This window comes from Anolis carolinensis, unplaced genomic scaffold (assembly GCF_035594765.1).
Source record: "Anolis carolinensis isolate JA03-04 unplaced genomic scaffold, rAnoCar3.1.pri scaffold_14, whole genome shotgun sequence".
Lineage (NCBI taxonomy): Eukaryota > Metazoa > Chordata > Lepidosauria > Squamata > Dactyloidae > Anolis > Anolis carolinensis.
Genome location: NW_026943825.1, coordinates 3,036,469 through 3,051,394, shown reverse-complemented (window position 1 = coordinate 3,051,394; position 14,926 = coordinate 3,036,469). Strand labels below are relative to the sequence as shown.

The following is a 14,926-nucleotide window of genomic DNA, read 5'->3' as shown; positions in this document are numbered from 1 at the left end:
TATAAGAGATGTTGTAGGTCTTCTTCTGAATGTGCATAGACTACGGTATCATCAGCATATGGGAGTTCTATAAGAGATGTTGTTGTAGGTCTTCTTCTGAATGTGCATAGACTACGTTATCATCAGCATATGGGAATTTTATAACAAATGTTGTTGTGACCTTAGTTTTGGTTTTCTGAACATGACCCATGGCTTGTAGACCTTCTTCTGAATGTCCATAGACTACGGTATCATCAGCATATGGGAATTCAATAATAGATGTTGTAGACCTTCTTCTGAATGCGCACAGGTGATGGCATTATCGGCATATGGGAATTCAATAATAGATGTTGTAGACCTTCTTCTGAATGTGCATAGACTACAGTATCATCAGCATATGGGAATTCTATAAGAGATGTTGTAGGTCTTCTTCTGAATGCGCATAGACTACGGTATCATCAGCATATGGGAGTTCTATAAGAGATGTTGTTGTAGGCCTTCTTCTGAATGCGCACAGGTGACGGCATCATCGGCGTATGGGAATGCAATAAGAGATGTTGTATCCTTGGTGTTTTGGAGTTCTGACCGCCCTCCTGACCTCTCTCTCTCTCTCTCTCTCTCTCCGCAGGGTCCTTGTCCGGAGTGCTGGAGGCCCGTCCGGCGGTGGTGACGGCGGTGCTGGGCAAGGACGCGGTGCTGCCGTGCTCGTTCACAAGTGAGGAGGAGGCGACGGTGCTGCAGGTGCGGTGGCTCAAGCGCGGGGAGGAGGGTCCGGACGCGGACGTGGCGGTGCTGAACGTGGAGCACGGGACGCACGTGGAGGAGGCCTACCTGGGGAGGGTGGCCCGCGCCTCCGAGGCCGAGACCCTCCAGGACGGGTCCCTGCGCCTGCGCAACGCCGTCCAGGCCGACGAGGGCACCTACGAGTGCCACCTCATCACCTTCCCCCTCGGAAGCTTCCAGTCCAGCGTCCGGCTCAAGGTCCTGGGTGAGAGAGACAGCCACGGCCGGAGGACCCAAGCCTGCCTCTGGCCATCCCTTGGGAGGGACACCCTCTGTGATATCTGCTGATTGATCGATTGATCAATCAACTGGGGTGTTGTGTGGTTTCCGGACTGTGTGGCCATGGTCAAGAACACGGCGGCCAGACAGCCTGGAGACCACACAACAGCCTAGTCTATCTATCTCATCTATTTATCTTTGTATCTACCTATTGATCTATCTATCTATCTATCTATCTATCTATCTATCTATCTATCTATCTATCTATCTGTCTATCATCTGTCTATCTATCTATCTATCTATCTATCTATCTATCTATCTATCTATCTATCTATCTAGCCTAGCTAGCTAATATAGCCAATCTATCCAATCTTTCTATCTATCTAACATCTATCTTTGTATCTATCTATCTATCTATCTATCTATCTATCTATCTATCTATCTATCTATCTATCTATCTAGCCTAGCTAGCTAATATAGCCAATCTATCCAATCTATCTATCTATCTATCTATCTATCTATCTATCTATCTATCTATCTAACATCTATCTTTGTATCTATCTATCTATCTATCTATTTATCTATCTATCTATCTATCTATCTATCATCTATCTATCTTTGTAGATGGATGGATGGATGAATTGATGGATTGATGATGGATTGATGGGTTGATGATGGAATGATGGATTGATAGATGGATGGATGGATGGATGGATGGATAGATGGATTGATGGAATGATGGATTGATGGATGAATGGATGGATGAATGGATGGATGGATGGATGAATGGATGGATGGATGAATTGATAGATGAATGGATGGATGGATGGATGGATGGATAGACGGATTGATGGAATGATGGATTAATGGATGAATGGATGGATGGATGGATGGATGGATAGATGGATTGATGGAATGATGGATTGACGGATGAATGGATGGATGGATGGATGAATTGATAGATGGATGGACGGATGAATGGATGGATTGATGGATTGATGGATGGATGGATGGATTTATTGATGGATGGATGGATGGATGGATGGATGGATGGATGGATAGATGAATGGATGGATGAATGGATGGATTGATTGATGGATTGATGATGGATTGATGGATTGATGGATGGATGGATGGATGGATAGATGAATTGATTGATGGATGAACAGATGGATAGATGAATTGATGGATGGATTTATTGATGGATGGATGGATTGATGGATGGATGGATGGATGAATTGATGGATTGATGATGGATGGATGGATGGATGGATGGATGGATGGATGGATGGATGGATTGATGGATGGATTGATGGATGGATTGATGATGGATTGATGGATGGAGGGATGGATGGATTCCTTCAGTGGGTCAGACTAGAAGGCCTTGGGGGTCCCTTCCGAGTCTAGGGTTCATGGATGGAGGGATGGATGGGTTTCTTCATTGTGTGAGACTAGATGTCCTAGACGGATGGATGGATGGATGGACAGATGAATGGATGGATGGATTGATGGATTGATAGATGGATGGATGGAGGGTTGGATGGATTCCTTGATGGTCAGACTAGATGTCCCCTGGATGTGCTTGACGTCTTTCTTTCTCCTCCGCCCCCCGCAGTGCCCCCGCTGCCCACGCTGAACCTGGGTCCCCCGCTGGAGGAGGGCCAGGGCCGGACGCTGGCGGCCTCGTGCACGGCGGAGGGCAGCCCGGTGCCCAGCGTGTCCTGGGAGACGGAGGTGCGCGGGGAGGCCCGCAGCCAGCACTCCTCGCACCCAAGATCCGCCTCCGTCACCAGCGAGTTCTACGTGGTGCCCGGGCGCAGCATGCACGGACAGCCCCTCACCTGCGTGGTCGCCCACCCGGGCCTCCAGCACCAGAAGCGCATCACGCACACCCTCAACGTGGCCTGTACGTCCACCACCGTAGGGCATTTCCCAAGGGGGAGGAAACTCCGGGCGAGAGAGATGCCTTGAAAAACATTGGTATTTGGGATTAATAGTATTTTGTAATAGGGAGGAAACTCCGGGCGAGAGAGCTGCCTTGGAAAACATTGGTATTTGGGATTAATAGTATTTTGTAATAGGGAGGAAACTCTGGGTGAGAGAGTTGCCTTGGAAAACATTGGTATTTGGGATTAATAGTATTTTGTAATAGGGAGGAAACTCCGGGCGAGAGAGCTGCCTTGAAAAATGGCATTCAAGAGTCATAGTATTTTCAAATGGGGAGGAAACTCCGGGCGAGAGAGATGCCTTGAAAAATGGCATTCAAGAGTCATAGTATTTTCAAATGGGGAGGAAACTCCGGGCGAGAGAGCTGCCTTGAAAAATGGCATTCAAGAGTCATAGTATTTTCAAATGGGGAGGAAACTCCGGGCGAGAGAGCTGCCTTGAAAAATGGCATTCAAGAGTCATAGTATTTTCAAATGGGGAGGAAACTCCGGGCGAGAGAGCTGCCTTGAAAAATGGCATTCAAGAGTCATAGTATTTTCAAATGGGGAGGAAACTCCGGGCGAGAGAGCTGCCTTGAAAAATGGCATTCAAGAGTCATAGTATTTTCAAATGGGGAGGAAACTCCGGGCGAGAGAGATGCCTTGAAAAATGGCATTCAAGAGTCATAGTATTTTCAAATGGGGAGGAAACTCCGGGCGAGAGAGCTGCCTTGAAAAATGGCATTCAAGAGTCATAGTATTTTCAAATGGGGAGGAAACTCCGGGCGAGAGAGATGCCTTGAAAAATGGCATTCAAGAGTCATAGTATTTTCAAATGGGGAGGAAACTCCGGGCGAGAGAGATGCCTTGAAAAATGGCATTCAAGAGTCATAGTATTTTCAAATGGGGAGGAAACTCCGGGCGAGAGAGCTGCCTTGAAAAATGGCATTCAAGAGTCATAGTATTTTCAAATGGGGAGGAAACTCCGGGCGAGAGAGATGCCTTGAAAAATGGCATTCAAGAGTCATAGTATTTTCAAATGGGGAGGAAACTCCGGGCGAGAGAGTTGCCTTGAAAAATGGCATTCAAGAGTCATAGTATTTTCAAATGGGGAGGAAACTCCGGGCGAGAGAGCTGCCTTGAAAAATGGCATTCAAGAGTCATAGTATTTTCAAATGGGGAGGAAACTCCGGGCGAGAGAGCTGCCTTGAAAAATGGCATTCAAGAGTCATAGTATTTTCAAATGGGGAGGAAACTCCGGGCGAGAGAGATGCCTTGAAAAATGGCATTCAAGAGTCATAGTATTTTCAAATGGGGAGGAAACTCCGGGCGAGAGAGATGCCTTGAAAAATGGCATTCAAGAGTCATAGTATTTTCAAATGGGGAGGAAACTCCGGGCGAGAGAGTTGCCTTGAAAAATGGCATTCAAGAGTCATAGTATTTTCAAATGGGGAGGAAACTCCGGGCGAGAGAGCTGCCTTGAAAAATGGCATTCAAGAGTCATAGTATTTTCAAATGGGGAGGAAACTCCGGGCGAGAGAGATGCCTTGAAAAATGGCATTCAAGAGTCATAGTATTTTCAAATGGGGAGGAAACTCCGGGCGAGAGAGCTGCCTTGAAAAATGGCATTCAAGAGTCATAGTATTTTCAAATGGGGAGGAAACTCCGGGCGAGAGAGTTGCCTTGAAAAATGGCATTCAAGAGTCATAGTATTTTCAAATGGGGAGGAAACTCCGGGCGAGAGAGTTGCCTTGAAAAATGGCATTCAAGAGTCATAGTATTTTCAAATGGGGAGGAAACTCCGGGCGAGAGAGATGCCTTGAAAAATGGCATTCAAGAGTCATAGTATTTTCAAATGGGGAGGAAACTCCGGGCGAGAGAGATGCCTTGAAAAATGGCATTCAAGAGTCATAGTATTTTCAAATGGGGAGGAAACTCCGGGCGAGAGAGCTGCCTTGAAAAATGGCATTCAAGAGTCATAGTATTTTCAAATGGGGAGGAAACTCCGGGCGAGAGAGATGCCTTGAAAAATGGCATTCAAGAGTCATAGTATTTTCAAATGGGGAGGAAACTCCGGGCGAGAGAGTTGCCTTGAAAAATGGCATTCAAGAGTCATAGTATTTTCAAATGGGGAGGAAACTCCGGGCGAGAGAGCTGCCTTGAAAAATGGCATTCAAGAGTCATAGTATTTTCAAATGGGGAGGAAACTCCGGGCGAGAGAGCTGCCTTGAAAAATGGCATTCAAGAGTCATAGTATTTTCAAATGGGGAGGAAACTCCGGGCGAGAGAGATGCCTTGAAAAATGGCATTCAAGAGTCATAGTATTTTCAAATGGGGAGGAAACTCCGGGCGAGAGAGATGCCTTGAAAAATGGCATTCAAGAGTCATAGTATTTTCAAATGGGGAGGAAACTCCGGGCGAGAGAGTTGCCTTGAAAAATGGCATTCAAGAGTCATAGTATTTTCAAATGGGGAGGAAACTCCGGGCGAGAGAGCTGCCTTGAAAAATGGCATTCAAGAGTCATAGTATTTTCAAATGGGGAGGAAACTCCGGGCGAGAGAGATGCCTTGAAAAATGGCATTCAAGAGTCATAGTATTTTCAAATGGGGAGGAAACTCCGGGCGAGAGAGCTGCCTTGAAAAATGGCATTCAAGAGTCATAGTATTTTCAAATGGGGAGGAAACTCCGGGCGAGAGAGTTGCCTTGAAAAATGGCATTCAAGAGTCATAGTATTTTCAAATGGGGAGGAAACTCCGGGCGAGAGAGTTGCCTTGAAAAATGGCATTCAAGAGTCATAGTATTTTCAAATGGGGAGGAAACTCCGGGCGAGAGAGATGCCTTGAAAAATGGCATTCAAGAGTCATAGTATTTTCAAATGGGGAGGAAACTCCGGGCGAGAGAGCTGCCTTGAAAAATGGCATTCAAGAGTCATAGTATTTTCAAATGGGGAGGAAACTCCGGGCGAGAGAGTTGCCTTGAAAAATGGCATTCAAGAGTCATAGTATTTTCAAATGGGGAGGAAACTCCGGGCGAGAGAGATGCCTTGAAAAATGGCATTCAAGAGTCATAGTATTTTCAAATGGGGAGGAAACTCCGGGCGAGAGAGTTGCCTTGAAAAATGGCATTCAAGAGTCATAGTATTTTCAAATGGGGAGGAAACTCCGGGCGAGAGAGCTGCCTTGAAAAATGGCATTCAAGAGTCATAGTATTTTCAAATGGGGAGGAAACTCCGGGCGAGAGAGATGCCTTGAAAAATGGCATTCAAGAGTCATAGTATTTTCAAATGGGGAGGAAACTCCGGGCGAGAGAGTTGCCTTGAAAAATGGCATTCAAGAGTCATAGTATTTTCAAATGGGGAGGAAACTCCGGGCGAGAGAGATGCCTTGAAAAATGGCATTCAAGAGTCATAGTATTTTCAAATGGGGAGGAAACTCCGGGCGAGAGAGTTGCCTTGAAAAATGGCATTCAAGAGTCATAGTATTTTCAAATGGGGAGGAAACTCCGGGCGAGAGAGATGCCTTGAAAAATGGCATTCAAGAGTCATAGTATTTTCAAATGGGGAGGAAACTCCGGGCGAGAGAGTTGCCTTGAAAAATGGCATTCAAGAGTCATAGTATTTTCAAATGGGGAGGAAACTCCGGGCGAGAGAGTTGCCTTGAAAAATGGCATTCAAGAGTCATAGTATTTTCAAATGGGGAGGAAACTCCGGGCGAGAGAGTTGCCTTGAAAAATGGCATTCAAGAGTCATAGTATTTTCAAATGGGGAGGAAACTCCGGGCGAGAGAGATGCCTTGAAAAATGGCATTCAAGAGTCATAGTATTTTCAAATGGGGAGGAAACTCCGGGCGAGAGAGATGCCTTGAAAAATGGCATTCAAGAGTCATAGTATTTTCAAATGGGGAGGAAACTCCGGGCGAGAGAGTTGCCTTGAAAAATGGCATTCAAGAGTCATAGTATTTTCAAATGGGGAGGAAACTCCGGGCGAGAGAGATGCCTTGAAAAATGGCATTCAAGAGTCATAGTATTTTCAAATGGGGAGGAAACTCCGGGCGAGAGAGTTGCCTTGAAAAATGGCATTCAAGAGTCATAGTATTTTCAAATGGGGAGGAAACTCCGGGCGAGAGAGTTGCCTTGAAAAATGGCATTCAAGAGTCATAGTATTTTCAAATGGGGAGGAAACTCCGGGCGAGAGAGTTGCCTTGAAAAATGGCATTCAAGAGTCATAGTATTTTCAAATGGGGAGGAAACTCCGGGCGAGAGAGATGCCTTGAAAAATGGCATTCAAGAGTCATAGTATTTTCAAATGGGGAGGAAACTCCGGGCGAGAGAGTTGCCTTGAAAAATGGCATTCAAGAGTCATAGTATTTTCAAATGGGGAGGAAACTCCGGGCGAGAGAGATGCCTTGAAAAATGGCATTCAAGAGTCATAGTATTTTCAAATGGGGAGGAAACTCCGGGCGAGAGAGTTGCCTTGAAAAATGGCATTCAAGAGTCATAGTATTTTCAAATGGGGAGGAAACTCCGGGCGAGAGAGTTGCCTTGAAAAATGGCATTCAAGAGTCATAGTATTTTCAAATGGGGAGGAAACTCCGGGCGAGAGAGCTGCCTTGAAAAACATTGGTATTTGGGATTAATAGTATTTTTTAATAGGGAGAAAACTCCGGGCGAGAGAGCTGCCTTGGAAAACATTGGCATTTGGGATTAATAGTATTTCAAAATAGGGAGGAAACTTTGGGCGAGAGAGCTGCCTTGGAAAACATTGGCATTTGGGATTAATAGTATTTCAAAATAGGGAGGAAACTTTGGGCGAGAGAGCTGCCTTGAAAAGCATTGGCATTTGGGATTGATAGTATTTTGTAATAGGGAGGAAACTCTGGGCGAGAGAGCTGCCTTGGAAAACATTGGCCTTTCAGAGGAGGAAACTTTGGGCGAGAGAGCTGCCTTGGAAAACATTGGCCTTTCAGAGGAGGAAACTTTGGGCGAGAGAGCTGCCTTGAAAAACATTGGCCTTTGGGATTGATAGTATTTTGTAATAGGGAGGAAACTTTGGGCGAGAGAGCTGCCTTGAAAAACATTGGACATTTAGAGGAGGAAACTTTGGGCGAGAGAGCTGCCTTGAAAAACATTGGCCTTTGGGATTGATAGTATTTTGTAATAGGGAGGAAACTCTGGGCGAGAGAGCTGCCTTGGAAAACATTGGCCTTTCAGAGGAGGAAACTTTGGGCAAGAGAGCTGCCTTGAAAAATAATGGCTCCTGGAATGTATACGATTTTCAAATAGGGAGGAAACTCTGGGTGAGAGAGCTGCCTTGAAAAGCATTGGACTTTTAGAGGTGGAAACTTTGGGTGAGAGAGCTGCCTTGAAAAGTGTTGGCGCCTGGGATATATATTGCACACTCTCAGTGCTTTCCTTTCCCTAGATCTCTCGGACGCCTCGATCTTGGGCCACGAAGCCGAGGACAACTGGACGGAAGGCCGGGAAGGGGCTTCGCTGAAGTGCCTCGGGGACGGGAACCCCCCGCCCTCCTACAACTGGAGCCGGTGAGCCTTCATGGCGGTATTTGGGGTGGCTGGGTCGTTCCAGGTGCGGCCAGGCCAAAGCAGAAGTCTAGACAAGTATTGATGCAGGCTACAATCGCATTGGTCTTACTTGCTGCTGCACCACGCTCTTTGCTCATGGTCCACCTAAGACTCCGAATATAATAATACAACATAATAATATAACTAGAATATAATAATATAACTAGATTCCTATTAATGCAGGCTACAATCGCATTGGTCTTACTTGCTGCTGCACCACGCTCTTGGCTCATGGTCCACTTAAGACTCCGAATATAATAATATAACATAACAATATTATAGCTAGAATATAATAATATAACTAGATTCCTATTAATGCAGGCTACAATCGCATTGGTCTTACTTGCTGCTGCACCACGCTCTTGGCTCATGGTCCACTTAAGACTCCAAATATAATAATATAACATAATAATATAACTAGAATATAATAATATAACTAGACTTCTCTTGATGCAGGCTACAATCGCATTGGTCTTACTTGCTGCTGCACCACGCTCTTGGCTCATGGTCCACTTAAGACTCCGAATATAATAATATAACATAATAATAATAATATAACTAGAATATAATAATATAACTAGATTCCTATTAATGCAGGCTACAATCGCATTGGTCTTACTTGCTGCTGCACCACGCTCTTGGCTCATGGTCCACTTAAGACTCCGAATATAATAATATAACATAACAATATTATAGCTAGAATATAATAATATAACTAGATTCCTATTAATGCAGGCTACAATCGCATTGGTCTTACTTGCTGCTGCACCACGCTCTTGGCTCATGGTCCACTTAAGACTCCGAATATAATAATATAACATAACAATATTATAGCTAGAATATAATAATATAACTAGATTCCTATTAATGCAGGCTACAATCGCATTGGTCTTACTTGCTGCTGCACCACGCTCTTGGCTCATGGTCCACTTAAGACTCCAAATATAATAATATAACATAATAATATAACTAGAATATAATAATATAACTAGACTTCTCTTGATGCAGGCTACAATCGCATTGGTCTTACTTGCTGCTGCACCACGCTCTTGGCTCATGGTCCACTTAAGACTCCGAATATAATAATATAACATAATAATAATAATATAACTAGAATATAATAATATAACTAGATTCCTATTAATGCAGGCTACAATCGCATTGGTCTTACTTGCTGCTGCACCACGCTCTTGGCTCATGGTCCACTTAAGACTCCAAATATAATAATATAACATAATAATATAACTAGAATATAATAATATAACTAGACTTCTCTTGATGCAGGCTACAATCGCATTGGTCTTACTTGCTGCTGCACCACGCTCTTGGCTCATGGTCCACTTAAGACTCCGAATATAATAATATAACATAATAATAATAATATAACTAGAATATAATAATATAACTAGATTCCTATTAATGCAGGCTACAATCGCATTGGTCTTACTTGCTGCTGCACCACGCTCTTGGCTCATGGTCCACTTAAGACTCCGAATATAATAATATAACATAACAATATTATAGCTAGAATATAATAATATAACTAGATTCCTATTAATGCAGGCTACAATCGCATTGGTCTTACTTGCTGCTGCACCACGCTCTTGGCTCATGGTCCACTTAAGACTCCGAATATAATAATATAACATAACAATATTATAGCTAGAATATAATAATATAACTAGATTCCTATTAATGCAGGCTACAATCGCATTGGTCTTACTTGCTGCTGCACCACGCTCTTGGCTCATGGTCCACTTAAGACTCCGAATATAATAATATAACATAACAATATTATAGCTAGAATATAATAATATAACTAGATTCCTATTAATGCAGGCTACAATCGCATTGGTCTTACTTGCTGCTGCACCACGCTCTTGGCTCATGGTCCACTTAAGACTCCGAATATAATAATATAACATAATAATAATAATATAACTAGAATATAATAATATAACTAGATTCCTATTAATGCAGGCTACAATCGCATTGGTCTTACTTGCTGCTGCACCACGCTCTTGGCTCATGGTCCACTTAAGACTCCGAATATAATAATATAACATAACAATATTATAGCTAGAATATAATAATATAACTAGATTCCTATTAATGCAGGCTACAATCGCATTGGTCTTACTTGCTGCTGCACCACGCTCTTGGCTCATGGTCCACTTAAGACTCCGAATATAATAATATAACATAACAATATTATAGCTAGAATATAATAATATAACTAGATTCCTATTAATGCAGGCTACAATCGCATTGGTCTTACTTGCTGCTGCACCACGCTCTTGGCTCATGGTCCACTTAAGACTCCGAATATAATAATATAACATAATAATGATAATATAACTAGATTCCTATTAATGTAGGCTACAATCGCATTGGTCTTACTTGCTGCTGCACCACGCTCTTTGCTCATGGTCCACCTAAGACTCCGAATATAATAATACAACATAATAATATAACTAGAATATAATAATATAACTAGATTCCTATTAATGCAGGCTACAATCGCATTGGTCTTACTTGCTGCTGCACCACGCTCTTGGCTCATGGTCCACTTAAGACTCCGAATATAATAATATAACATAACAATATTATAGCTAGAATATAATAATATAACTAGATTCCTATTAATGCAGGCTACAATCGCATTGGTCTTACTTGCTGCTGCACCACGCTCTTGGCTCATGGTCCACTTAAGACTCCAAATATAATAATATAACATAATAATATAACTAGAATATAATAATATAACTAGACTTCTCTTGATGCAGGCTACAATCGCATTGGTCTTACTTGCTGCTGCACCACGCTCTTGGCTCATGGTCCACTTAAGACTCCAAATATAATAATATAACATAATAATATAACTAGAATATAATAATATAACTAGACTTCTCTTGATGCAGGCTACAATCGCATTGGTCTTACTTGCTGCTGCACCACGCTCTTGGCTCATGGTCCACTTAAGACTCCGAATATAATAATATAACATAATAATAATAATATAACTAGAATATAATAATATAACTAGATTCCTATTAATGCAGGCTACAATCGCATTGGTCTTACTTGCTGCTGCACCACGCTCTTGGCTCATGGTCCACTTAAGACTCCGAATATAATAATATAACATAACAATATTATAGCTAGAATATAATAATATAACTAGACTCCACTTGATGCAGGCTACAATCGCATTGGTCTTACTTGCTGCTGCATCACGCTCTTGGCTCATGGTCCACCTAAGACTCTGAATATAATAATATAATAATAATAATAATAATAATAATAATAATAATAATAATAATAATATAACTAAAATATAATAATATAACTCGATTCCTGTCAATGCAGGCTACAATCACATTGGTCTTACTTGCTGCTGCATCATGCTCTTCGCTCATGGTCCACTAAGAATCCTACTATATAATAAAAATATAACATAATAATAATCAAAATAATAACAATGATAAAACTAGAACATAATAATATAACTAGATTCCTAGTGATGCAACCTAGAATCACATTGGTCTTACTTGCTGCTGCGTCATGCTCTTGGCCCATGGTCCTCTAAGAATCCTAATATATAATAATAATATAATAATAACAATACATTAAAGGTTCCTTTAATGCACCCTCGATCTCTATTGGGTTTTGCAAGCCTGCCTTCAAAGGGAAGGAACTCGGATCCTCCATAAATACGGATTCAAAGCCCGGCCCTTTTTTGCGACTGTCTCTCTCTGTTGTTTTTTTTCTCAACCAGCCGGGACTTGTTCCATGGGTTTCGGGGAAGAAAGGCACCTCCTGGCCCTATTAATATTATTATTATTATTATTATTATTTTTATTATTTTATTATGACACAGCAAACAAGGTAGATATGCTGGATTTCGTATCACAAAATCACAAGTCGAACACTTCCCAAGTGTCTAGGACTGTGTGATGTATTATTATTATTATTATTATTATTATTATTATTATTATTATTATTATGACCCAGCAAACAAGATAAACATGCTGGATTTCGTATCACAAAATCACAAGTTGAACACTTCCCATGTGTTTAGGACTGTGTGATGTATTTTCGGATGATGCGTGCAGATCCCAGTCGGGTGGCCTTTTGCAGCTGGCAGATCGTAATTTTGTCAATGTCTATTGTTTCCAAATGCCGGCTGAGCTCTTTTGGTGTGCCGATCACCACCGGGACCACCTGCACTGGTTTCTGCCAGAGTCTTTGAAGTTCAATCTTGAGGTCCTGAGAGCGGCTGAGTTTTTCCTGTTGTTCTTCGTCAATGCGACTGTCACCTGGGATGGCAACATCAATGATCCAAACCTTTTTCTTTTCCACAACTGTGATGTCTGGTGTGTTGTGTTCCAGAACTTTGTCAGTCTGGATTCAGAAGTCCCACAGTATCTTTGTGTGTTCATTCTCCAATACTTTTGCAGGTTTGTGATCCCACCAGTTCTTTGTTGCTGGGAGGTGGGACTTGAGGCATAAGTTCCAATGAATCCTTTGGGCCACATAGTTGTGCCTCTGTTTGTAGTCTGTCTGTGCGATTTTCTTACAGCAGCTGAGGAGATGATCCATGGTTTCGTTGTTTTCCTTGCACAGTCTGCATTTTGGGTCATGAGCTGATTTTTCGATCTTGGCCTGAATGGCCTTTGTCCTGATGTCTTGCTCCTGGGCTGCAAGGATCAGGCCTTCTGTCTCCTTCTTCAGGGTCCCATTCGTGAGCCAGAGCCAGGTCTTCTCTTTATCAGCTTTTCCTTCAATTTTGTCAAGGAACTTTCCATGCAATGTTTTGTTGTGCCAGCTGTCAGCTCTAGTTTGTAGTATGGTTTTCTTGTACTGGTTTTTTTGTCTGCTGTGCTTTGAGGAGTTTCTGATTTTTGACTTCAATCAAAGCAGGTTCTTCCCTTTGCTTTCCATATTCTGCCAGGGCATGTTCTTCTTCTTTGACTGCTTGTTTTACTTGTAAGAGTCCTCTGCCCCCTGATCTTCTAGGCAGATACAGCCGGTCAACATCACTGCGAGGGTGCAGTGAATGATGAATGGTCATGAGTTTTCTTGTTTTTCTGTCCAAATTGTCCAGTTCTGCCTGTGTCCAGTTTATGATGCCAGCATTATATCTTATGACAGGTATGGCCCAGGTGTTTATGGCCTTGATGGTGTTGCCTCCATTGAGCTTGCTTTTGAGAATTTTTCTGACCCTTTGTGTGTATTCTTTGCTGACCACAGTCTTCACATGTTCATGCTTGATGTTGTCCAGCTGTAATATGCCCAGATATTTATAGGCCTCTGGCTGGTGACATTTTATTGTTTGGCCATTGGGCATATTTATGCCCTCAAATTCAATGATTTTTCCTTTCTTCAATGCCACTGTCGAACATTTGTCCAAGCCAAACTCCATGCTGATATCAGTGCTAAAAATTCGGACAGCGTTAGTCAGAGACTGGATTTCAGTTTCCGTTTTCCCATACAGCTTCAGGTCATCCATGTACATCAGATGCGAAATTTTGTGAGACTTCTTAGATATTTGATAGCTGAGGTTTGTTTTTTGTAAGATTGTTGACAGAGGGATCATGGCGATAATGAAAAGCAGAGGGGACATTATTATTATTATTATTATTATTATTATTATTATTATTATTATTATTATTTATTCTAGTCCAACCCAATAACATTGAAGGAAGACATAATCAATCAGTTGATCATAGAAATATAGCATTGGGACCAGATTTGTTGTTGTTGTTGTTGTTGTTGTTGTTGTTATTATTATTATAGGATTGACACATGTCAGTCATCTCCTTGACGGCAGGAAGGGGTCAGTCTAGATGACCTCTGGGATCAGTCTAGATGTCCTTTGGGCTCCCCTTGTGTCTCCCTGTCACCTTCCTTTGGGGAGGCGCCCGTGTTGCGTGAGCATGGCGCACTCTTGCACACTCGGAGGCGCCTGGGCATGCTTGGCTATGCAAGGCAAGGCAAAGAAGGAGAAGAAGGAGAAGAAGCGTGGGAACCGGGAAGCCCGGCCTTGGGTTCTGGGAGCAGCACCCAATGTGTGTGCACATGATGTCATGATGCTGAGCAGGCCTCTGCTTCCCTGCCCACAGGCCCAGGCTTGCCTTGCGTTTCTGGGCTGGGACCAAAGGAAGGAAGGAAGGCCGGCAGAACCGGATGGAGGAGGACAGCCTGGCACCTGCTTCCCCAGAGACGCCTATCTATCCGGGAGTTAGAGTCGGAAGGGACCCCGAAGGTCATCTAGTCCAACCCTCTTCTGCCATAAATAATAATAATAATAATAATAATAATAATTGACTTTGATTGAAGTCAAAAATCAGAAACTCCTCAAAACACAGCAGACAAAAAACCAGTACAAGAAAACCGCACTACAAACTAGAGCTGACCAAAAAAAAAATCAGTACAAGA

General features: G+C 42.7%; 1 protein-coding gene across 1 annotated transcript in view; it reads left to right on the top strand.

Moving 5' to 3' along the window:
* Window positions 1-14,926, top strand: part of nectin4 (nectin cell adhesion molecule 4) — a 67,919-nt gene that overhangs the window by 41,954 nt on the left and 11,039 nt on the right. Inside the window, 4 exon segments of the mRNA XM_062965203.1 lie at window positions 497-611; window positions 614-967; window positions 2,597-2,887; window positions 8,326-8,446. Coding sequence (XP_062821273.1) covers window positions 497-611; window positions 614-967; window positions 2,597-2,887; window positions 8,326-8,446 — 881 coding nt within the window.